General features: G+C 41.4%; 1 protein-coding gene and 1 pseudogene across 1 annotated transcript; one reads left to right on the forward strand and one right to left on the reverse strand.

Annotated features, from left to right (window-relative positions):
* On the forward strand, positions 1–26,161 carry LOC102429551 (zinc finger protein 709-like). Its single transcript, XM_023744417.1, has 4 exons — positions 1–45; positions 19,651–19,777; positions 20,153–20,225; positions 21,547–26,161. Exons 1-4 carry the CDS (start codon positions 43–45, stop codon positions 24,068–24,070), a joined length of 2,727 nt encoding a protein of 908 aa, XP_023600185.1. The 5' UTR covers positions 1–42; the 3' UTR covers positions 24,071–26,161.
* LOC102429250 lies at positions 9,928–10,591 on the reverse strand (annotated as a pseudogene).

A 26,161-nucleotide genomic window follows, 5' to 3' on the forward strand; every position in this document is an offset into this window, starting at 1 on the left:
GTGGGAGCTGCAGGCGGGACTCGGGAGGCCCAGGAACTAGAAATGGTGAGTGTGCGGCCGGGCGCGGGGACGGGGAGGAGGGGCGGGTGGAGCCGCCGTGGCGGAACCGTCTCTCCACCGTCAGGTCCGGGGCCTGCGGACCCGAGGCGCCGGGGGCTCCGCTGAAACTGCAGGCCCCTCGGGCTCGCAGGGTGGGGCCCAGCCGGGACCCGGGCGTCCAGTGTGTCCCCGCGGCAGGGCCTTGGGCTGCGGAGCGCGTCTGGGCAGCTCTGCACCCTCATCCCCGCGGCTCCGCAGTCGGTGCGGTGACCACGTGGAGGGTCATTGGGGACAATGGTGACTCGGTCCCCGCGGTTCGTGCATGGGAGGGGCTGTGGTCTGTGGGGCCCCCTGTCCCTCCTTTCTCCCCAGAAGGATCCCGTTTTCTCCTGAGTTTAGATGTTTGTGGAGCAGGCTCTCAAGTCCACCCTCTGGCCCCCAGGCCTAGCTCTGCAGCAAATGCCTGCATTTCCAGTTTCTCCCCCGAATCCTAACCGCCATCTTCCCTTCTCTGAGTCACAGCATCTTATCAGCTATTTGTTTTGTGGTGTTTTTCAAACAAAATTCAGCTGAGTAAGTTGGAAGGTCTAACTGGTTTGATTCCCCATTCCCGAATCGGGCCGCATCTCCTCTAGTAAATAGAATCTGAGGGTCTGTACAATAGGCAGACTTTGAGAGGTTATTAGTAAAAGAAAAGAGGGGATTGCTTCAGGCAGGGTCACCCTTCCGTAGGGGAAGGAACAGGAGGAGTCTTTAGACAGATTAGTGTTGAACAGCAAGTTGCAGAGTGACTGGGTTAAAATTTTACTCCTGGGAGTGGTGAAACTGCAGTTACATACAGTCCTGCACCCCTGAACCTGGGGAGGACATCTTGAGGCAGTTTTGTTGTTTTCAGTTCTCTTACACTAAGCTGCATGGTGTAGCCTGCTACACACCTAGGCCATATGGTGTAGCCTATGGGTTCTAGGCAACAAACCTGTACAACATGCTACTGTACTGAATGCTGTAGGCAATTGTAATGCTGTGGTAGGAAGCATTTATGAAAAGGTGCAGTAAAAGTGTGGTGTGCAAGATAGAAAATGGTACATCCGTGTGGGGCACTGACCCTGAATGGGCTCCAGGACTGGAGGCTGCTCTGCAGGAGTCAGTGATTGGTGAGTGAATATGAAGGCCTAGGACGTTACTGTACCTGACTGAAGACTTTATAACAATGTACACTTAGGCCAGGAAATTTACAAAAAACAGATTCATCAAGCCCAGGAGGCAATGATGCAATCAAAAGGCACAGTCAACACAATACCTGAGGCTGCTGCCTGCATAAAACAGCATACTGTTTCACAGCAAAGTTTTCTTTCACTAAGTACAAGGCTCACAAAGATAAAAAGGTTAGTATAGCAAATACATAAAGTAGTGAACATAACTGTGTGTGCTGGACTTTCATAGGACTGGCTGCATAGGGAGCTTGTTTACACCAGCGTCATTATAGACATCTGAGTAATGCATTTCCCTATGACATCATGATGGGTATGACATCACTAGGTGATGTCAGTTTTTCAAATCCACTGTAATCTTTTTGCTTTATAGAAGGGATTTTATTTTCCATTAAGTTACAATTGGCAAATAACATTATGTTAGTTTAAGGTGTACAGCCTAATGATTTGATATTTGTATGTATTGTGAAGTGATCATCACAATAAGTCTAGTTAGCATCAGTCATACATACTTACAGAATTTTTTTTTCTTGAGAAGAGAACTTTTAAGATTTACTCTTAGCAACTTTCACATCTGAAATATAGTATTACTAACTGCAGTCATCATGCTGTAAGCTGCATTTCCATGACTTATTTTATAACTGGAAGTTTGTACCTTTTGACACCCTTCATCCATTTGACTCCACTGTACCCCCATACACCACTCCCGCAACCTTTAGCAACCATCAGTCTGTGCTCTGTATCTATGGACTTGCTTTTTTAAAGGTTCTGCAGATAAGTGAGCACATGTGGTAATTCTCTTTTTCTGACTTATTTCACAAAGCATCCTGCCCTCAAGGTCCATGAATGTGTTGTTACAAATGGCAGAATTTTTTTTTTAATGGCTGAATAATATAATAATATTCCTCTGTGTATGTGTGCACCATTTTCTTTTCTTTTTTTATAATTTAAAGTACTACATATATCTATTTTTCCCCTATTGACCTCCCCCCCCCCCCCCGCCTGGCTCCAGGAAAAGGCCCCATTGCCCCAGGGGCCATGGCCCTTGGTTATGCCAAAATGCATGCCTACAGGGCCTCTAGTTGACCTCTTAACCCCACCCCTTCCTTCTTTCTGAGGGTGGACTGTCCTGGCTGTCCAGGGTTTCTTAATCTCCGGATCTAATTTTGTTCCTAGGTTTATGTTCATTACTAGGAGCCCGGGGCACGAAATTCGGGCCCTGGGGGAGTGGGGGAGAGAAGGGGGCTCTCAATCTGGCCTTAAACCCTCTCCCATCCGATACCCCCTCCGGGAAAGTCCCACTATCTGTTTGTGCCCCCCACCTTTTAAAAGAAAAAGGTCCATTGGTGGTCCTTTTCCTATGGCTAAAAACATTGGAAATTAGGAGGGATATCAAAGTCTGTATACAGGGGACACCCTGTATATCTCTTGTCAGTGGTGAAAGAAACCAACAGCAGATTTGGAACCCCCAGACAGGGAACCTTGCTCATTCCCCACATGTCTCCCCACTTCACTTTCCACCTTCGTGGGCAGCAGGAGAATCAATGTTTTCTCTCATTAATTCGGAAAAGCACTTCCTGTCACCTGTTGCCTGGCAGGAGTGCTCTAGGCGCCAAGCAAGCAAGGCTCAGTCAGGGCAGCCTTCACTCATGGGTGCTGGCACCCAAAGTGCACATTCCTCCTCTACAGTCGCCCCGACTATCCCACTGTTTCACTGAGAGGACAGAATTCCTCTCTGCCTCTGGGCTCTTGATCTTGAACGCTGACCGAAGGCACCTCAGCGAGGGCTGCCCGCGCCCACCAGGTGTGTCTGTCTGCACCTGCTCCCACCTCAGCACCTGCATTAACTCCCCAGAGGTGATCTCATAGCTGCACTGGCCTCCGTGGGAACAGGGCATCACCACTCCGCCCTCTCACTGTCATCTCACAGGCGCCCACTCTCAGCACCCAGAACACCCAGACACTCTCCAAAGGATATGAGCGCATCAGAGGGGATGTGTGCACATCCTGTGGGGGTGTTCGGCATGCCGGGTTGATGGAAGTGCGGTGGAGAGGTGGGGGGAACTTGTGCACGCCTTGGTTTGCAACTGTTGCAGGCGTGGGAGGGTGACAGTGTGCTGGGGGATGTTCGCATGCCAGGGGGGATGTGCACACCGGAGGCCTCTGGCTTTGCAGATCCACAAACCCCCGTGGTGCGGCCAGGAGGACGTCAGTCTGGCCCACCTCGGTGGCTGTCCCTGCGATCCTGCACCTTCTGGGCCAGGAGGCGGATCTTGCGCAGTCACTCCTGGGCACTGATGGCTGCCTCCCAGCCGTGAAGGGTCACGGATCCGAGTCCCGGGACCATGCACAGCCTCAAGCGCTGCTCCCCGCCCGGCAGGTCACAGATTCGGGTCCCAAACTGCAGACAGCCTCCCGTGCTGCCCCCCTGCCCACCAGGTCACGGATCCGGGTCCCGGGACCACGGACAGCCTCAAGCACTGCCCCCCCGCCTGGCAGAGTCACATATCCATGTCTTGGTCCCGTGCACAGCCTCAAGCACTGCCCCCCGCCTGGCAGGGTCACAGATCCGAGTCCCGGACTGCAGACAGCCTCCCTCGGTGCCCCCTGTCCGGCAGGGTCACAGATCTGGGTCCCGGACTGCAGACAGCCTCAAGCACTGCCCCCCGCCTAGCAGGGTCACAGATCCGGGTCCCAGACCGCAGACAGCCTTGCCTGCTGCCGCCTGCCTTCAGTATGCAAATTAGCCGCCATCTTGTTGCTTCAGGGAGGGGGTCCCCACTGGGGTGCCTGGCCAGTCTGGGTGAGGGGCTGAGGGCTGTTTTCAGGCTGGTGGGCGGCTGAAGCTCCAAACCTCTCCTTTTTTTCTGATTTTTTTTATTCTGGCATTTATTTACCTTTTATGCCTGTCACTGGATCTGAGAGCCGGCTTTCTCTCTGAGGCTTGGCTGCTGAAAGCAGGTTTCTGGCCTTTGTTTACCTTCTGTATTCGAAACAATGTTGCGGTCTTGCTGGCTGAAGCCTGGCTGACTAAAGCCGGTTTCTGGGGTTTTGTTTAGCTTCTATATTTGTTACAATGTTTCAAACTGCAAGCTGAGAGGCTGGCAGCACAGGTGGGGAAGCTTGGCTTCCTCCATCACTGAAGCAAGGAAGCCTCCCTGTTCACTTCAAGCTGCCTGGCTGCCGGCCGCCATCTTGGCTGGCAGTTAATTTGCATATCTCACTGATTAGCCAATGGGAAGGGTAGCGGCTGTACGGCTAATTACCATGTTTCTCTTTTATTAGATAGGATATCCCACATATGAGTGAGATCATGTGATATTTATCTTTCTCTGACTGGCTTATTTCGCTTAGCTGCATAATGCTCTCCAGGTCTATCCATGCTGTTGCAAATGGTAAAAGTTCCTTCTTTTTTACATCAGTGTAGTATTCCATTGTGTAGATGTACCACAGTTGTTTAATCCACTTATCTACTGATGGCCACTAAGGCTGTTTCCAAATCATGCACCATTTTCTTTTAAACATTTTTTTTTAAACTCTCACCAGAGGATATTTTTCCATTGATTTTTGGAAAAGTGGGGAAGAGAAAGGGAAAGACAGAAAAATATTGATGTGAAAGAAACACATCTACTAGTTGCCTCCTGTACATACCCAACCTTGGCCCAGGCCGGGAGGGGTGCTTGCATCCAAGGTGTGCCCTTGACCGGAATCGAACCCCGGGACCCTTCAGTCCATAGGCCGACGCTCTATTCACTGAGTGATACTGGCTAGGGCTTAAACTTTTTTTTTCAATAAGTTGACACAGTACATTAGTTTCATGCGTCAACATAGTGATTAGACATGTACATAAGTTACAAAGTCTAACACCCATCAGATACCACACATAGTTAATAGAATATTATTGACTGTATTTCTTATGCTCTACTTTACATCCCCCTGACTACTTTGTATCTACCAATTTGTGCTTCCTTTCTGCTGTTGTTTTTGTTTGTTAATCCTCACTTGAGAATATTTTTCCCTTGATTGTTTTAGGGAGACTGGAAGAGAGAGAGAAAGACTGAGAGAAACATTGATGTGAGAGAGAAACACATTGGTTGGTTGCCTCCTGCACGAGCCCTGACCAGAGCTGGCCAGGGAGGAGCTTGCAACCAAGGTACATGCCCTTGACTGGAATTGAACCTGGGACCTTTTGGTTTGCATGTTGGTGTTCTATCCACTGAGCCAAACCAGCTAGGGCATGTACTTTCTTAAAAAAATTAATAATTCCTTATTGTTGAAAGTATTACATATACAGGCAGTCCTTGGGTTACTTCAGACTCGACATACATTGTTTCATGGTTATGTCGCCATTTCCCTTTTATTTATTAAAAAAAAAAGTTCCGTCATTTCAACATATGTACTATACATATGTGCTTTATGTTTTTTATTATTTACTATATTTACAAGTAAAGGTCAGGAATTGTTATCTTTCTTTTAAATTTTTTTTACTGTTTCACTTCATTATTGCTATGTAGGTGGGTTCTGACTTACGGTCGTGTTAGGTTGTGTTACTTGTGTTACGTTGTGCCATAGGAACAGATCTCCGACGTAACCCAGAGGACTTACTATAGCACCTTTTTTCTCCAATTGACCCCTCCCCCCACATCCTGCCCCCTACCCCAGGTGTTCAGCACCTTTTTGTCTTTGTCCATGGGTTATGCTTATATGCATGCAAGGCCTTTAGTTGATTAGCTCTCACCCACCCATCCTCCTCCGCCTTCCCTCTGAGATTCTGCACTCTTTTCCAGACTTTCATGTGTCTGGATCCACTCCTTTTATCAGTTTATTTTTTTTATTTTTTTAAAATATATTTTATTGATTTTTTACAGAGAGGAAGGGAGAGAGATAGAGAGTTAGAAACATCGATGAGAGAGAAACATCGATCAGCTGCCTCCTGCACATCTCCCACTGGGGATGTGCCCGCAACCCAGGTACATGCCCTTGACCGGAATCGAACCCGGGACCTCTCAGTCCGCAGGCCGACGCTCTAGCCACTGAGCCAAACTGGTTTCGGCAATCAGTTTATTTTTTGTTACTTAGATTCCACATAAGAGAGAGATCATATGATACTTGTCCTTTTCTGACTGATTTATTTCACTTAGCATGATATTGTCCAGGTCCCTTCATGTTGTCTCAAATGGTAAGAGATTGTTCTTTTTTGCTGTTGCATAGTATTCCGAGGTATAAATGTACCACAGCTTTTTTATCCACTCATCTACTGATGGGCACTTGGGCTGTTTGCAGATCTTGGCTATTGTAAATTGTGCTGCTGTGAACACAGGGGTGCATATATTGTTTCTGATTGGTGTTTCAGGTTTTCTTAGGATATATTCTTAGAAGTAGGATCACTGAGTCAAATGGCAGATTTTTTAGGAAACTCTATACTGTTTTCCATAATGGTTGCACCAGTCTGCATTCCCACATGCAGTGTACTAGGGTTCCCTTTTCTCCCCATGCTCACCAGCACTTGTCATTTGTTGATTTGTTGATGGCAGCCATTCTGACAAGGTGTCCTGTTGATTTGCATCTCTTGGATGATTAGTGACTTTCAGCATTTTTTTTATATGTCTCTTGGCCATCTTTTTATATTGGATTGTTTGTATTCCTTCTGTTAAGTTGTATGGGTTCCTTATATATTTTGGATACTAACCGTTTTTTAGATATATTATTGCTAAATATGGTCTCCCATACAGTGGGCTCCCTTTTCGTTTCATTGATGGTTTCTTTTGCTGTGCAGATTTATATTTTGATGTAGTCCCACTTGTAAATTTTTCCTTTGTTTCCTTTGCCTTAGGAGATGTGTCTACAAACATACTGCTAAGAGAGATGTCTCAGATTTTTCTGCCTATGGTTTCTTCTAGGATTGTTATGGTTTCACGACTTACATTTAATTTAAGTCTTTTATCCATTTTGAGTTTATTCTTGTGTATAGTGTAAGTTGGTGGTCTAGTTTCATTTCTTTTGCATGTATCTGTCCAGTTTTCCCAACAACATTTATTGAAGAGACTCTCTTGACTCCATTGTATGCTCTTGCCTCCTTTGTCAAATATTAATGGAGCATAATGGCTTGGTTCAATTTCAGGGTTCTCTGTTATGTTCCATTATCTATATGCCTATTCTTGTGCCAGTACCAGGCTGCTTTCATTTTGGTGGCTTTGTAGTATAACTTGAAATCTGGTGTTGTGATTCCTCTGACTTTGGTTTTCTTTCTCAAAATTGCTGCAACTATTCAGGGTCTTTTTTGATTCCATATACATTTCTGGAGTATTTGTTCTAGCTCTGTGAAATATGACATCGGTATTTTAATGGGATTTCATTGACTCTGTAGATTGCCTTGGATAGTATGGACATTTTAATGATGTTGATTCTACCAATCCATGAACACAGTATATTCTTCCAGTTGGTTATATATTCTTCTACCTTTTTATTCTACATCTTGTAGTTTTCCGAGTACAGGTCTTTTGCCTGCTTGGTTAAGTTTATACCTAAGTATCTTAATTTCATTTGTTGCCAATGTAAATGGGATTGTTTGTTTAGTTTCATTTTCTGATAATTCATTGTTGGTATATAAACAAACTATCGATTTTAGGGTATTAATTTGTATCCTGCTACATTGCCAAATTCATTGATTAAATTTAGCAATGTTTTGGTGGAGTCTTTAGGGTTTTCTGTGTACAGTAAATAATGAGAGTATACTTCCTCCTTTGCAACTTGGATGCTTTTTATTTCTTCTACTTGTCTGAACACTGTGACTAAGACTTCCAATACTATGTTGAATAAGAGTAGTGCAAGCGGACATCCCTGTCTTGTCCAGGTCAATTTGAACCACGCTTTGATCATAAAACAATTTATTTTTGCCCATTGAGTATGATGTTGGCTGTAGGTTTGTCATATATGTCCTTTATCATGTTGAGATATGCTCTCTATATTCCCACTTTACTGAGAGTCTTCATCAAAACTGGGTGTTGGATTTTGTCAAATGTCTTTTCTGCGTCTGTTGATATGATCATGTGAGTTTTGTCTTTCAATTTGTTTATGTGATGTAGCACTTTTATTGATTTGGGAATATTGTACCAGCCTGGAATAAATCCCACTTGGTCATGGTGTATGATCTTTTTAAGATATTGCTGGATGCGATTTGCTAATATTTTGTGGAGGATTTTAGCATCTATGTTCATGAGGGATATTGGCCTGTAATTCTCTTTCTTTGTAGTGTCTTTATCTGCTTTTGGAATTAGAATAATGCTGGCCTCATAAAAAGAGTTTAGAAGTGTTCCTTCCTCTTGGATTTTCTGAAATAGTTTGAGGAGTAAAGGTGTTAGTTCTTCTTTGAATGAAGAAGAACTCCCCTGTGAAGCCATTGGACCTGGGCTTTTGTTAGCTGGGAGTTTTTTCATTACTGCTTCTATTTCATCAGTTGTTATTGGCCTATTCAGGTTTTCTGATTCCTTCTGATTCAGTCTTAGGAGATTGTATTTTTCTAGGGATTTGTCCATTTCATCCACATTGTCCAGCTTGTTGGCATATAGTTGTTCATAGTATTTTCTTACAATCCTTTGTATTTCTGTGGTGTAGTTGGTTACTTCTCCACTTTCGTTTCTTGTTTTAGTTATTTAGATCCTCTCTCTTTGTTTCTTGATAAGCCTGGCTAACAGTTTATCAGTTTTGTTTATCCTTTCAAAGAACCAGTTCTTGGTTTCATTTGATTTTTTTGTATTGTTTTTGTTTGTTAGTTTTTGTTTCTATGTAATTTATTTGTTCTGCAATCTTTATTATTTCCTTCCTTCTGCTTACTGTGGACTTTTCTTATTGTACTCTTTCTAGTTCTTTAAGGTGTAGTGTTAAATAATATATTGTTGATTTTTCTTGTTTTTTGAGGTATACCTGTAGTGCTATGAACTTCCCTCTCAGACTGCTTTTGCTGTTCCCAGAGATTTTGGGTTGTTTTGTGTTCATTTTCATTTGTTTCCAGGAAGTTTTTGATTTCTTTCTTGATCTCATTGGTAACCCATTCATTGTTTAATATTATGCTCTTTAGCCTCCATGTGTTTGAATGTTTTGGGGTGTTTTTACTGTAGTTGATTTCTAATTTCATTCCACTGTGATCTGAGAAGATGCTTAATTTGATTTCAATCTGCTTGACATTCTAGAGCAGCAGTTCTCAACCTGTGGGTCGCAACCCCTTTGGGGGTCAAACGACCCTTTCACAGGGGTCGCCTGAGAACATCAGAAAAAACATATATAATTACATATTGTTTTTGTCGTTAATCACTATGCTTTAATTATGTTCAATTTGTAGCAATGAAAATACATCCTGCATATCAGATATTTACATTACAATTCATAACAGTAGCAAAATTACAGTTATGAAGTAGCAACGAAAATAATTTTTTTTTTGTCTTACACTCTTTAATTTATTATATATATGCAGATCTGTTCTATGTACAATACTTGGTTCTATCAAACAGTCGTACAAGGCATTCTATTGGTAATCCTCCCCAAAATAGATTCAGATAAAACTTCGTGGACTAGCAAAACTCAAGACTTACTGATTTCAGTTTTGAGGCCGTACATTCAATTCAAAATATACAGAATTAGGATTAAGGCGGTAAAAGTGGGCTGAAAGAAACCACAAGTATCGGAACAACTGAACTATATTCTCGCATCAGAGCCACCGTGGGAACTGCAAGGGTCGTGCGCATGGCCTTTCACTGCAGTGTGAGGAGCTTCCTGGAATCTAAGGTGATGCCCGGGGCGGGCAAGCAGCTGAAGGCCCTGTGGAGGCTTCGCCAGGGGCTCATTCCCTCTCCGCCTCTCCTTTCTTGGGTTCTTGCTTCAGTTTGTAATCAGCCAGGGCGGCCTGGATCGCATCTTCAGCCAGCATGGAGCAGTGCAGCTTCACGGGGGGGCAGGCACAGCTCCTTGGCGATGTCTGTGTTCTTGATGGTCAAGGCTTCCTCCACCGTCTTTCCTTTCACCCATTCGGTGGCCAGCGAGCTGGAGGCGATTGCGGAGCCACAGCCAAATGTTTTAAACCTGGCGTCCACGATCTTCCCCTTCTCATCCACCTGGATCTGTAATTTCATCACATCGCCACACGCTGGAGCCCCCACCAATCCAGTCCCAACATTTTTGGATGTCTTGTCAAGAGACCCCACGTTTCTGGGATTTTCATAATGATCGACAACCTTCTTGTGATGGAGCCGGGCGGGGGCTGACAGCTCCCGGGGGGACAGGCGCGGGGTCCGGAGCAGCAGGGCTGAGGCAGCCCGCCGCAGACAGCCCGCTCCAGTCACCGCCATCTTCCGGTTTGCCCGAAAATAATTTTATGGTTGGGGGTCACCACAACATGAGGAACTGTATTAAAGGGTCACGGCATCAGGAAGGTTGAGAACCACTGTTCTAGAGACATGTTTTGTGTCCTAATGTGGTCTTTCTTTGTGAATGATCCTTGCGCACTTGAAAAGAATGTATATTTTGCTCTTTGGGGTGAAATGTTCTATAAATGTCAGTTAAATCGTTCTGATCCACTGTTTCTTTTATTTTTTTTTTTTAAATATATTTTATTGATTTTTTTTTTTTTTTTTTTTTTTTTTTTTTTACAGAGAGGAAGGGAGAGGGATAGAGAGTTAGAAACATCGATGAGAGAGAAACATCGATCAGCTGCCTCTTGCACACTCCCCACTGGGTATGTGCCCGCAACCAAGGTACATGCCCTTGACCGGAATCGAACCCGGGACCCTTCAGTCCGCAGGCTGACGCTCTATCCACTGAGCCAAACCGGTCAGGCTCCACTGTTTCTTTTAGAATTACTGTCTTCTTGTTAAGTTTTTGTCTGGAAGATCTATCTAGTAAAGTCAGTGGGGTGTTGAAGTTTCGTACTATGACTGTATTGTTGTCGATCTCTCCGTTAAAGTTCCCTAGAAGTTATATACTAGGTGTACCGGTTAATAATGCGGATTTTCTTCAATCGATGGAGTTGCACATATGTTGATATATATGCGATTTGATATGTGTGCTATTTTGTTGTATTGACAACAAGCTTCAAAACTTCATATGTCAAATTTTCTGAAGGTGTTAACATCATAGATATTTTTAGGTTTAAAAATGTCGAATTTCGTGCCAAGAAAATAGCATTTTCGGGAAGTTTTAATTCATTACTTTATTTTGAAGAAAAGTGCTGCTGAAAGTTATCATATACTTTGGGAAGCTTATGGTGAACATATTCCACCTCAAGATACTTGTGAACACTGGTTTAAACGCTTTAAAAGTGATGATTTCTATGTGAAAGAACGTCCAGGTCAATTGTAAAAGTTTGAAGACCAACAATTACAAACATTATTGGATAAAGATGTGTTTCAAACTCAGATAGTTTATGAGCAATGGGAAAGATTTTAAAGACAGGAAAATGGGTTCCACATCAACTTAACGAAAGACAAATGGAAAACCGAAAAGTCATCTGTAAAATGTTGCTTCAGCCCTAACCTGTTTCGCTCAGTGGATAGAGCGTCAGACTGCGGACTGACGGGTCCCAGGGTTGATTCCGGTCAAGGGCATGTACCTTGGTTTTGGGCACATACCCAGTAGGGAGTGTGCAGGAGGCAGCTGATATTTCCCTCATCAATGTTTCTAGCTCTCTATCCCTCTCCCTTCCTCTCTGTAAAAAATCAATAAAATATGTTTTTAAAAATGTTGCTTCAATGGAACAAAAGAGAGTCTACTTTGTATTGAATTGTGACTGGCAATGAAAAGTGGATTTATTTTTTGAATCCCAAAGGCACAAAATCATGAGTTGATCCAGGTCAACCATCAACATTGACTGCAAGGCCAAATCCCTTAGGAAAGAAGACAATGCTCTGCATTTGGTGGGATCAAATGTGGCGTATTATGCACTTTTAAAACCAGGTGAAATCATTAATACTGATCACTACTGACAACAGTTAATCAATTTGAACCACGCTTTGATTGTAAAATGACCAGAATGGGCCAGAAGACACAGCAAAGTAATTTTCCTTCATGATAACACACCATCACACACTTCAAGACCAGTTAAAGACACGATAAAAGATCTTGCCTTGGAAGTATTAACCCACCTGCCGTATTCACCAGACCTTGCTCCTACAAATTGCCACTTGTTCCACACTGTCTGAGCAGCACTTCAAAACGTATGAAGAAGTGGAAAATTGGGTCTCTCAATGGTTTGCCTCAAAAAAGAAAAGTTCTATTGGGACAGTGTCCACAAATTCCTGAAAGATGGGGAAATGTGTAGTAGCGATGGACATTACTTTGAATAAAGCACTTTTTATATTTCTCTTGGAATTATCATGTTTTCTTTGATTACAAAATCCACATTATTAACCAGTACGCCTGAGAGGTGCTACTGTATTGGGTGCATACATGTTAACCAGGGTCATGTCCCCTGTTGGATCGATCCCTTTGTTTCTGTTGTGATGGCCTTCATTTTAAATCTATTTTGTTGGATATGAGTATTGCTTCTCCAGCTTTCATTTCTTTTCCATTTGCATGGAAAAATTGATTCCATCCCTTCACTTTCATCCTGTGTGTGTCTTTTGTTCTGAGGTCGGTCTCTTGTAGACAGCATATAGTTGGGTCATGTTTTGTATCCCTTCAGCTACCCTATGCCTTTTGATTAGAGCATTTAATTTACATTTAGGATTATTATTGTTAGGTACTTATTTATTGCCATTTTAATTGTGTATGCCTAGGTTTCTCTCTGGTTCTTGTTCTCATTACAGCAGTCCCATTAGCATTTCTTCTTTTTTTTTTTTAAATTTAAATTCTTTGTTGTTTAAAGTATTACATATATCTCCATTTTCCCCCATTGACCTCTCCCCAGCTACTCCCCACCCCCGGCACATGCCCTCACCCCATTCCTGTCTGTGTTCATTGATTATGCCTCTATGCATGCTTACAGGTCCTTTCGTTGATCTTTTATCCCACGCCCCTCCCCTGCCTTCCCTCTGAGGTTTTACGGTCTGTTTGGTGCTTTGATGTCTATGGATCTATTTTTTGTTGATCAGTTTATGTTGTTCATTATACAGTATTCCACAGATGAGTGAGATCATATGATACTTATCTTTCTCCAACTGGCTTATTTCACTTAGCATCATGTTCTCCAGGTCCATCCATGCTGATGCAAATGGTAAGAATTCTTTCTTTTTTACAGCAGCATAGTATTCCATTGTATAGATGTACCACAGGTTGGTTTGTTTTAATCCATTCATCAGCTGATGGACACTTAGGCTGTTTCCAACTCTTAGCTATTGCAAATTGTGCTGCTATGGACATAGAGGTGCATATATCCTTTTTGATTGATGTTTCTGATTTCTTGGGATATATTTCTAGAAGTGGGATTACTGAGTCAAATGGGAGTCCCATTTTTAATTTTTTGAGGAAACTCCATGCTGTTTTCAACAGTGGCTGCACCAGTCTGCATTCCCAGCAGCAGTGCACCAGGGTACCTTTTTCTCCACATCCTCACCAGCACTTGTCATTTGTTGATTTGTTGATAGCCATTCTGACAGGTGTGAGGTGGTACCTTATTGTCATTATGATTTGCATGTCTCAGATGATTAGCGACTTTGAGCATGTTTTCATATGTCTCTTGGCCTTCTGTATGTCCACTCTGCAAAAGTGTCTATTTAGGTCCTTTGCCCCCTTTAGCACTTGGTGGTGATGTACACCTTTAGCCTTTTTTTTTTTTTTAAATCTGGGAAGCTCTTTATTTGACCTTTGATTTTGAATGATAGCCTTGCTGGATACAGTAATCTTGGTTTCAGATCCTTGCTTCCCATTACCTCGAGTACTTCATGTCATTCCCTTCTGGCCTGTAGAGTTTCTGATGAGAAATCAGGTGTCAGCCTTATGGGAACTCCTTTTTAGGTAACAGTTTGCTTTTCTCTTGCTGCCTTTAAGATTCTCTCTTTGACTTTAATTTTTGGCATTTTAATTATGATGTGTCTAGTCTGGGTCTGTTTGGGTTCTTCTTGCTTGGGGTTCTCTGTGCCTCCTGAACTTGTGAGACTTTTTCCTTTACCAGATTATGGAAGTATTCTTCCATTATTTCTTCAAACAAGGTCACTTCTCCCTTTCTGCCTATTCTGGCCCACATGGTAGTCTACTATTGTTACATTTCACGTTCTTTCATAGCTCCGTTAAGCTATTTTCATGTTTTTTAATTGATTTTTCTTCTTGGTTCTCTGATTGAGTGATATTTTCAATTCTGTCTTGTAATTCACTGCCTCTCAAACTCTAGTTCAGGATAGTGTCAAATGCTATTTCTGACTAATTAGGCCAGGCAAAGACTCAGTCTCCAGAGACCACCTCTACCTACACACTGATGGGATTCAGACTTGAATTGTGCCCCCAGGCAATAGTCCTGAGTTATGGCGAGAGGTTTTTTTCAGCAGGATGGGGCAGTTGCTTCTGCCTGGAGGCTAATTATAATTTTTAGTCTACGTGGCCTCACGGTGAGGTGTCTTCTAGTAGGGTGTGTCAACCGCCTTTCCTCCATACAAGGCAAATGTCTGTGTGGGAAAGATGTCCTCTGCTGTGTGAGGGAATGAAACGGGATGTCTGCCCAGGAATCTGGGGATGTCTGTCTTCTGATCTCTACCCTCCGAGTCCCCAATTCTGGCTTCTGCTCACACAGCTCCAGTCTGCTCCATTTACTAGATGGCTCTAAATCGCTGTTTAACCATCTCAGTTTCACTATTTATTTTGCCAGTTAGCCAGGACAATACTGGCCTGTGTCATTTATACAATTTCCTTTCAACATTTCTCATCACAAAATCCCACAACTTCCACAGACTTTCTACCACTTTCACAAATCTTTCTTCAGATACCTTACAACTCAGAAGTAACCAGTTTTAGATTCCACTTTCTTTTTCCTTCAAAATGTATCTCTGTGCCTCATGCCTTCCATTACACCAAAGCCATACTTCCTTTCCAATTAGTTAGAATTCTTAACCCTTAAAAATCTTAATTTTTAGGTAGCATGTAAGTAATTAACATTCCTCAGATGAGCAATACATTCATATTTTAAGAGTTGCTTCAAATAAAATTCAAGACTTATTTATTAACAGATTCAAATTTATCCTTTAGATTCTCCATATGAGGCAAATTCAGATTAATATTTCAGTATCCTGTTATTTCAAAATACCTAGATATTTAATAATTTACTGTTTAATCCAGCAAACTTCAAAGTTTTACGTTACCAAAGACTTTGGAAAACTGTTTAGGCATATATATAATTACCCAGGATAAAGCTTTATCATATACCCTTCATTTTAGTTGTACTTATTTTGCCTTAACAAAGTAGTGAGATTTTAAAGCCAAGTATTATTACTCACTGGCCTTTAGTGGCTATAATGTATTTTTTTCTATTTACAAAAGTGGGAGTGGCCCTCCACTGCTATTTCTGCAGCCTGCTGGAAGGCACTTCTACGGGTCTAATCCTCCTGTGAAAAAGACCTGAGGGTTTAAATAATTATTTCCCATATTTTTTCTTTCTGAGTAGTCTAACAACATGAAATCTTACCTGTAAGAAGAGATATTGTCCTAGCCAGTTAGGCTCATTGAATGGAGCGTCGGCCTGTGGACCAAAGAGTCCCAGGTTTGATTCCAATCAAGGGCACATGCCTGAGTTGTGGGCACAGTCCAACGTGCAGGAGGCAGCCAACCAACGATTCCCTCTTATCAATGATGTTTCTGTCTCTCTCTCTCCTTTCCTCTCTGAAATAAATAAAAAGGTATTTTTAAAAAAGAAGAAGAAGAGATGTTAAAAACAGAAACAGAAAAATCCCTACAGTAAATAAATGAGTACTCATAAAACATTTGGACTGGGACATTAGCCTTAGAATCTTATCTCACACTGACCCATCACAGCAAATGGGTTCTGAGTGGCACAAAGGCCAAACAGTAGAGACAGAAGATTCCCTGTGTTCTTAAAACAGCAAAGTCCCCCAAAGATAAGAAAACAAGCAAAAAACCTCAATAACCAAGTTACATTAGAGCAGTGGTTCTCAACCTTCCTAATGCTGCGACCCTTTAATACAGTTCCTCATGTTGTGGTGACCCCCAATGTCAATGTTACAAATTGAACATAATTAAAGCATAGTGATTAATCACAAAAACAATATGTAATTATATATGTGCTTTCCGATGGTCTTAGGTGACCCCTGTGAAAGGGTCATTTGACCCCCAAAGGGGTCACGACCCACAGGTTGAGAACCGCTGCATTAGAGACAGAGAAGAACTTTCACTAGATAATGACTTTCTTTTTTTAAAAATATATTTTATTGATTTTTTTACAGAGAGGAAGGGAGAGGGATAGAGAGTTAGAAACATCGATGAGAGAGAAACATCGATCAGCTGCCTCCTGCACACCCCTTACTGAGGATGTGCCCGCAACCAAGGTACATGCCCTTGACCGGAATCGAACCTGGGACCCTTCAGTCCGCAGGCTGATGCTCTATCCACTGAGCCAAAACGGTTCGGGCACTAGATAATGACTTTCACTAGATAATGGCTGATGACTTGAGAGGGAGAGCAGAAAAGGGGTCCCCAAGATAAGAATTCTTGGCCCCTGCTGGGAAGCTCCTGCAATTTCTGCCACATGTTCAGCCTAACACAGGTAGCTGGGGCCTCTAGCAAAGTGAAATATACCCCATCCTTAAACAAATCAAACCAAACAACAAAGACAAGAAACAACAATCAACAGAGACACTCTATGGACAATTTTTACAGGCGCGCATAACCCACAGACAAGACTTAATGAACTTGAGTCCTTTTCATGAATCTTTCCGATGTGTTACAGTGCCCGGGGCTTATAGCCAGAATGTGGTCCAGAGGACTCCCAGGTAGGGTTGCCAGTCAACACCCACAAACAGCCTGTTATTCACACATCTCATCATATTTTTGCTCTCAAAATTAAATATTGACTGGAGTCCAGAGTTCTTTTAGCCAAAATTTGCCAGTCCCAAAACATTTTATGGTAATTTTCAGACAAGGCATGAGGAGGGAGTCCTTTTGTAAATGGCCCATTTTCTCTCATACTTTTCCTTATTTCTTTAAAGGTATTAAAGGAGAGGGGTTCATGTATCCAGTTACCTTGCATTTTGCATAAATGGGCAAGTCAAAACCTCTCCTAACATAGCTTGCCTGACACATGATGCCATAACTGAGGATTTAGTTGATGAGCCTTCCCACACTGGAGGCGGAGGATCAGGGGCCTTCGGTATTACCGGCTTTACAGGCTCTACTGCAGGAGGAGGGGGCGGTGATAAATCCTGCTGGTCTTCTGTAGGCTTTTGATTCTCAATATGAAGTAGGCATAGTGCAGCTTCAACAAGAGTCCACATAATTAACGATGACAAAGGCACTTGTTTTCCCTGGGCCTGATTTCTCTTTCAATTCCTACCTTCTTGTTCCTATAGATCAAGGTCTAATGCTCTAGCATCAGGGAAGCAAGGGTTATAAGTTATAATAGTCTCCAAAAGGCCCTTTAAGTGTTTCCTTGTAACGAAGGCACCATTTGCTTTTCACAACTGTTTAAGCACTCTTGTATTTTGTTGCCATTTGTGGTACAAACAGTAGGGCCATCAGCCCTGCTCCCACCCGCATTGGCCTGGTGCTGCCCCCTCGCTGGCACCGCCCCCACCGTATTGGCCTGTCCCCATCTGTGGGGCGACAGGAGGGGTTTTCGGGGACCCCACTCGCATCCACCTTGGCCTGGCACCGACCGCTCATCTACTGCACAATCCCGTAGCAGTCCCAGTCTGATCAGGGCCCATCAGGGCCAGCACCGCCTCCACTGCCGCCCACTACTAGCACCACATCGCGGAAGCCTGCCATGTTTTGTGCCACCCACCTGGTGGTCAGTGTACATCATAGCGAGCCGTGGAAATCCCGGTTGGTCAAACTCCCAGTGATAATTTCCATATTAGCCTTTTATTATACAGGATACTACCTTTACTTTATTGTGTATTCTTGCTTCCTTTTTCTACTATTCTGTGACCATAAAGGCATGGGTTTATATCTAGGCTCACTGTTCTGTTCCACTGATTTATATGCTGTTTTTAGGCCAGGACCATGCTGTTTTGATTACTATGGCCTTGTAGTACAGTTGGGTATTAGGTAGTGTGATTCATCCACATTTGTTCTTCTTTCTCAAGATTGCTGTTGCTATTCAGGGTGTTTTGTGGTCTATATAAAATTTTTGAATATTTGTTTGAGTTATGTGAGATCTATCTTGGGTATATTGATAGGAATTGCATTGAGGCTATAGATTGCTTTGGGTAGTATGGACATTTTAATTATATTAATTTTTCCTCTCCATAAACACCATATATGCTTCTATTTATATTTTACATTCCAATTACAGTTTACATTTAATTTTATTTTGTATTAGTTTCGGGTGAAACTAATTTCAACATGAAAATATTGCAGATATCAATAAAGGCCCTTGTACATGCCAAGTCTTAAATTGTTCCTCAAGGGCCAGGCCCTGGTTATAGTGTCACAATTCTGCCAGAAAGACTTCTTTTGAGTATGATCTTAGGATTTTAATATACGTGTCTATGTGTCCTAAAAATCAGTATGAAGTAACCCTCAGGCTCATGAGTAGAGGACTTTTGTGGAGGGCTAAGTTGCCCTATCTTGCTCATGCCTGACCTCTAACTGAACATCCTATCTCTATTAAATGAGAGAGGCAAAAGAAGGTCAAACTGACTTACTAACAAATAATATAAAAAGAAATGATTATTCATACTCCTCTACAAGAATATTTTCATTCATTCAGGTGTATCTGACTATTTCTGATAATTTGGAGTACTTCAGGAAATATGGCCAAGTACATTTTGTTCTAATTTGAATTTCCACACACCACGTGGCCTCTCCTATTTGGTGATGAGAATAGAAGAGAAAGCTACCAGGCCTTTATTGTATTCAAAGTCACTAAAACTTTATGCAGCTATGACAATATGTTTTATGGACTGCTGCATCAAATGGTGGTTATAATGGAGATGAGTTTTCTCACTAGGAATCAATGGGCTTAAAACAGAAGTATTTTAACTTATTAATATAGAAGTTGTTCAAGGTGTTTTTTACTCTGACATTAGAGATCAATGAAGAGTTGAAGTGATCAAAGTAAAATCATATCAATAAATTCCACATGTTCTTGAGGAAATGAATTTGGCAAATTAATAATAGTCTTACAATCAAGTGATACACTAAATGTTGGTGACCACGTGTTCTATGTGAACTTTCTATGAATTATTTGTAGGTCCCCAGTGTTGTCTGTCTCACCCATTCTCTTATATGTATATGTGGGATGTTTTAGGACTCAGTGGCCTTTGAGGATGTTAATGTGGAGTTCACCATGGAGGAGTGGGCTTTCCTGGATTCCACCCAGAAGAAACTCTACACAGATGTGATGCTGGAAACCTTCTGGAACCTGGCATCAGTAGGTAGGTATCACAAATTCTTTTTTTTTTTTAGTATATTTTTACTGATTTTAGAGAGGAAGGAGAGAGAGAACTACAGCAAAGTCAATGATTAGAGAGAATCACTGACTGGGTACCTGGTGCGAGCATCACACTGGGGATCTAGCCTGGAAACCGGTCCTACTTTAAATTGACCTGTGACCTTCCGGTTCATACCAGTTCATATGTTGATGGTCAACCACAGGGCAACTATGGCCTTTAACAACTTGGTATTTAGGCAATTAGAAAATATGGAAAGGGAGTACATTGGTAATTAAACCAGGAATGATCACAGCTCATTGTATACCTAAAATCTAACCATTTTTTATATTCTTTAATAGTTTATAATGCTTTTTCTAGCATGTATTTTAGAAGAACAATGTGACGACCATGACAGTGAAGATCAGTATGAAAATCATTGGATGCATCTTAGGTGAGTCGCATTGACCTATAAATAATTCATAAAATTATTTATGACAAAGCATTAAGAGCATCTTAGTGTTTTTTTAACATAGGTTTTTATGTATTTTATTTATTTATACATTTAATATTTTTAACATTTATTTCAGAGAGTTAGGAAGAAGGAGAAAGAGAAAGAAATATCAATGATGAGAGAGAATTATTGATGGCTGCCTCCTGCATGCTCTACATTTGGAATCATGTCCAAAACCTGGGAATGTGCTCTGACCAGAAATTGGTTTAGACCACTGAGCCTCGCTAGTGATGCAAAAATATGTTTTTATTGATTTTAGAGTATGGAGGTGAGAATGAGAAATAGAAAAATCAATAGACTGCCTCCTGCATGCCCTGTACTGGGTTTAATAAATCTGCAATCTGGCCATGCTCCCTTTCAGGGAATTGAACAGGCAAGCCCCTGGTACATGGGTCCATCCTGAACCACTGAGCCATATGGGCCCGGTCCACAAAAGAATCTTTCTTTAAAAAAATATATTTTATTGAGGTTTTTACAGAGTGGAAGGGAGAGGTATCGAGAGTTAGAAACATCGATCAGCTGCCTCCTGCACACCCCCAACTGGGGATGTGCCTGCAACCAAGGTACATGCCCTTGACCAGAATCGAACCTGGGACCTTTCAGTCCACAGGCAGACGCTCTATCCACTGAGCCAAACCAGTTAGGGCAACACAAAAGAATCTTAAAAACAGATAATCCAATGGTATTAGCCCAGTTTTAAATGTATTGATTTTCAGAATAATCTCATCAAAATGTTTTTTTCAGAAATATGACCTACATGTTTAGTGTATAAAAAATAATTACACGCCCTAACTGGTTTGGCTCAGTGAATAGAACGTCAGCCTGCAGACTCAAGGGTCCCAGGTTCGATTCCGGCCAAGGGCATGTACCTTGGTTGCGGGCACATACTTAGGGGATGGCATGCAGGAGGCAGCTGATTGATGCTCCTCTCTCATCAATGTTTCTCACTCTCTATCCCTCTCGCTTCCTCTCTATAAAAAAAAATCAATAAAATATATTTTAAAAAATAAAAATCATGATTCTCCCCTTTAAAAAAAATTACACTTGGAAACAATATAAAGAAGTACCATTAATGAATATAAGTGTTTTCATAATATTAGTTATCCAGCCTATAACAGAAGTTTTAAGATATCCACGTTCAAAAATGGAATGTTCAGGAACCCTACCCTTTCTTTGAAAATGGTAAAAATGTCATTGTCATGCTATTAATAAATATTAAATCATTTACAGTGTATTAATAATATGTTTCTGATTTTTACAGCAGTCATATGGTAGAGAGACTCTGTACAAGGAAGGATGGTAGTCAATGCAGAGAAAACTTCAGCCAGATCCCCAATAATAATGAAAAGGAAATTCCTGAAATAAAACAACCTAAATCCAGGTTGTGTAGGCAAATCTTCATACATTATTTATCCTTGAATAACCACCTGAGCTCTCACATTGGACCCAAACTGTACCTGTGTCAGGAATATGAAGAAAAACGTTATAAATATAAGGAAGCTGAGAAAGCTTTCAAGCCTCACCAACATATTCAGAGTCATGAAGGCAGCCACTGCAAGAAAACTTTTCACTATTCAACTTCCCTTAGAAATTATGAAAGAACACATATTCCTGGGATACCGAATGAGTGTGAGCAATATGGAAAAGGCTTTAGTCATCTCACTTACTTTAAACTTCACAAAAATACTCATAGTCAAGAGAAACCATGTCAAAGTAAGCAATGTGGCAAAGCTTTCAGTTCTCCCAAGTACTCTGGAGAAAATGAAAGACACACTGCAGAAAAGTCCTATCAGTGTAAGAAATCTGGAAAAGTTTTCAGTTCCACTTCTCTTAGAAGTCAGGAAAAAACGCACTCTGGTGAGAAACCTTATGAATGTGGGAACGTCTTCAGTTGGCTCAGCTCTCTTGGAAAACATAAAAGAAGTCATCCTAGAAAGAAGCCTCATGAATGTAAGGAATGTGGTAAAACATTCCATCGTCTCTATGCCCTTATAACTCACCAAGGAATGCATACTGAGGAAAAACCATATGAATGTCAGCTTTATGGTAAAATTTTCTCTTATCCAACTTCCCTCCAAAGTCATAAAGGAACTCATACCAGGGAAAAACCCTGTGTTTGTAAGCAATGTGGGGAAGCCTTCAGTTGTACAAAGTCTTATCAAGAGCATCAGTGGATTCAATGTGGAGAAAAGCCCTATGAATGTAAGCAATGTGGGAAAGCTTTCAGACATTCCACTTTTCTTAGAAATCATGAAAGGATGCACACTGGGGAGAAACCCTATGAATGTAAACAATGTGGGAAAGCCTTCCATTATAGCAGCTCTCTTGAAAAACATAAACGATGTCATGATGGAAGGAAGCCTCATGAATGTAAGAAATGTGGTAAAACATTCCATCATCCCTTTTTCCTTAGAAATCATGAAAGAACTCATACTCGGGTAAAACGCTTTAAATGTAAGCATTGTGGTAAAGGTTTCTATTATCAATATTCTCTTCGATATCATGAAAGAACTCATACTGGGAAAACACCCTATGAATGTAAGCTATGTGGTAAAGTTTTCTCTTATTCAACTTCCCTCCAGTATCATAAAAGAACTCATACCGAGGAAAAACCCTATGAATGTAAGCAATGTGGGAAAGCCTTCAGTTCCAGGAGCTCTCTTGCAAATCATAAAATAAGTCATGATGAAAAGAAGCCTCATGAATGTAAGAAATGTGGTAAAACATTCCATCATTACTATTCCCTTAGAAATCATGAAAATACTCATTCTGGGAAGAAACCCTATGAATGTAAGGTCTGTGGTAAAGTTTTCTCCCTTTCAGCTTCCCTTCAATATCATGAAAGAATGCATACTGGGGAAAAACCTTATCAATGTAAAGTATGTGGGAAAGCCTTCATTTTTCCCAGCTCTCTTGGAAATCATAAAAGAAGACATCATGGAAAGAAGACTCATGAATGTAAGGAATGCGGTAAAACATTCCATTATCAATATTACCTCCAGCTTCATGAAGGTATTCATACTGGTGTAAAACGTTATGAATGTAAGCCTTGTGGTAAAGCTTTCTGTTACCCATCTTCCCTGCGAAGTCATGAAAGGACTCATCATAAGGAAGAACCCTATAAATGTAAGCATTGTAGCAAAGCTTTCTCTTATCCATCTTCCCTCCAATGTCATGAAAGAACTCATACTGGGGAAAGACCCTATAAATGTAAGCATTGTGGCAAAGCTTTCTCTTATCCCACTTACCTCCAATATCATCAAAGAATTCATACTGGGGAAAAACCCTATAAATGTAAGCATTGTGGCAAAGCTTTCTGTTTTCTATCTGCCCTCCAAACTCATGAAAGATCTCATACGGGTGTAAAACGCTATGAATGTAAGCAGTGTGGTAAAGGTTACTATTATCGATGTTCTCTCCAAAGTCATGTTAGAGCTCATAATGTTAGACCATCCTATGAATGTAAGCTATGTGGTAAAGTTTTGTCTTCTTCAACTTCCCTTCAATATCATGAAAGAATCCATACTGGGGAAAAACCCTATCAATGTAAGGAATGTGGGAAAGCCTACGTTTCTCCCGGTTCTCTTGGAAATCATAAAAGAAGCCATGATGGAAAGAAGCCTCATGAATGTAAAGAATGTGGTAAAACCTTTATTTATCCCTCTTTCCTTAGAAGACATGAATTAACTCATACTGGTGTAAAACCCTATAAATGTAAGCATTGTGGTAAAGGTGTATCTTCTTCAGCTTACCTGCGATATCATGAAAGAACACACACTGGATAAAAGCCCCACGTATGTTAGCAATGTGGTAAGGCTTTTAGTCTTTCTGCATCTCTTAGAGGTCATGAAAAAATACATACTGGAGAGAAACTATGACTGAAAGCAATGTGAGGAAGCCTTTTTTTCTGCCAAATGCCTTAGAGATCATAAAATAACTCATCATGGAAAGATGTCTCATGAATGTAAGGAATGTGGTAAAACTTTCCTTTATCCCTCTTTGCTTAGAAATCATGAAAAAATTCATACTTGGGAATAACCCTCTGAATGTAACCATTGTAAAACTTTCTCTTATCTAAGTTCCCTCTGACATCATGAAAGAACTCATAGTGAGGGAAAACCCTATTAATGTAAGCAATCCGGTAAAACTTTCTGTTATCCACTTTCCCTCTGATATCATGAAAGAACTCATAATAAGGAAAAACCCTATGAATGTAAGCCATGGAGGAAACCTTTTATTCATCCCAGTTCCCTTCAAAATCACAAAAGCACTAATAGTGGAGAGAAATCATAATGAATGAAAGAACTCACACTGAAAATAAGCCCTATCATGTAAAGATTGTAGAAAAGCCTTTGACCATCCTAGTTCTTTTTTTTAAATCCTCACCTGAGAATAGTTTTCCATTGAGAGAGTGGAAGTCAAAGAGAAAGACAGAGAACCATATTGATATGAGAGAAACAAATCAATTGGTTGCCCTCCTGCACATGCCCAGACATTTAATAACACACAGTGGAGAAAAGCTCTATGAATGGAAGGAATGTGGTAAAGCTTTCAGTTTCTCCAAGTCTCTTAGCATGGAAGGAAGAACACATACTGAGGAAAAACCTTATGAATGTAAGCAATATGGGAAAACCTTCCGTTGTGTCACATCTTGGAAGACATAAAAGAAGACATGATGGAAATAAGCCTCAAGAACGGGCTAGGCCCGGAGTGTGGGGTTGCAGGAAGAGACTCCAGAGAGGCTCTGACATATTAGCTTCAGCCTTATTTTCCTAGTTCCCTGCCAGGGTTGGCTGCTGGGCACAGCCCTCGTGCATGCTGCGTCTGCTCCAGGAACTGTGCGCTGCGCATGGCCTTACAGTCTAGGCTCCATGCGTGGCCTGGACTCGCCCGGCTGCTGGGCTCCACTCTGTCCCACTGGTGCATGCAGGGCGAATCTCCCCTCCTTGCGGGTCCCCTGCCTTGGCTCTGAAGGGCTGTGGGACCTCGAGCAGCTGCAACAGGCAGACCATCCGCCAGACCTGTGGCTATCATCACCTGGAAACTGACTTTGCAGAAAAATAGTGGATGTTTTGATTTTAGGCAGGCATGGTAGGAATGCAAGGATTTTTGAGTCTCCTTTCTTAGATGGATCCAAAGCAGATTACTAAAATACAGTGCCCTATTTTACAGTGTACAGAGTGATAGCATAATTGCAAAAAATCTTTTCTTAAGTATATTGTAACATTTTTAGGGAAAGCATAGTTGTACCTAGGATTAACTGAGTAACTCTACTGGTACAAAATAAAATGAGTGACCTTTTAAAAATACACAGTTGAGAGACATTAAAGCACTAATTTGGATTAATAAATTAATAGAAATATTACTGTGATCTTATCACTGAATGAAGTCCATCAGGCAAGACATGAAACACAGTTCCAGCCCTACAAGAGCTTAGATGGTAAATAGTTACCATTGTTTAATTAATCAAGTAAATAATAACCAAACAATTCCTAATTAAGACTAAAAAGTTCTCTTTTTTTACCTGGAAGTAGATTTGAAACTCATTTAAAGACAATTTGGCCCTGGCCAGGTTTGCTCAGTGGATAGTGCATTGGACTCAGTAATGAAGCATCCCTGGTTCAATTCCAGTCAAGGGCACATGCCCAGATTGCTAGGTAAATGCCTGGTAGGGGGTGAACAGGACACATTCGTATTGATAATCTCTCATCATTGATGTTTCTATCTCTCCCTCTGCCTTACTCTCTGAAATGAATAAAAATAAGTTTTAAAAATATATATATATTGTAGAGAATGAAATAAACTTTAAGGATAATTTGATTGATTCTAAATTTTTAAGGGATTCATGAACTGACAATGTATGGAAATAAAATGAA

The sequence above is a fragment of the Myotis lucifugus genome, unplaced genomic scaffold, assembly GCF_000147115.1.
Source record: "Myotis lucifugus unplaced genomic scaffold, Myoluc2.0 scaffold_462, whole genome shotgun sequence".
Taxonomy (NCBI): Eukaryota; Metazoa; Chordata; class Mammalia; order Chiroptera; family Vespertilionidae; genus Myotis; species Myotis lucifugus.

Excerpts from the sequence above, each read along its gene's own strand:
- LOC102429551 (XM_023744417.1), top strand. Across the intron at positions 19,778-20,152 it reads CTGGAACCTGGCATCAGTAG|CATGTATTTTAGAAGAACAA; the intron begins GTAGGTATCACA and ends TGCTTTTTCTAG. Across the intron at positions 20,226-21,546 it reads AATCATTGGATGCATCTTAG|CAGTCATATGGTAGAGAGAC; the intron begins GTGAGTCGCATT and ends TGATTTTTACAG.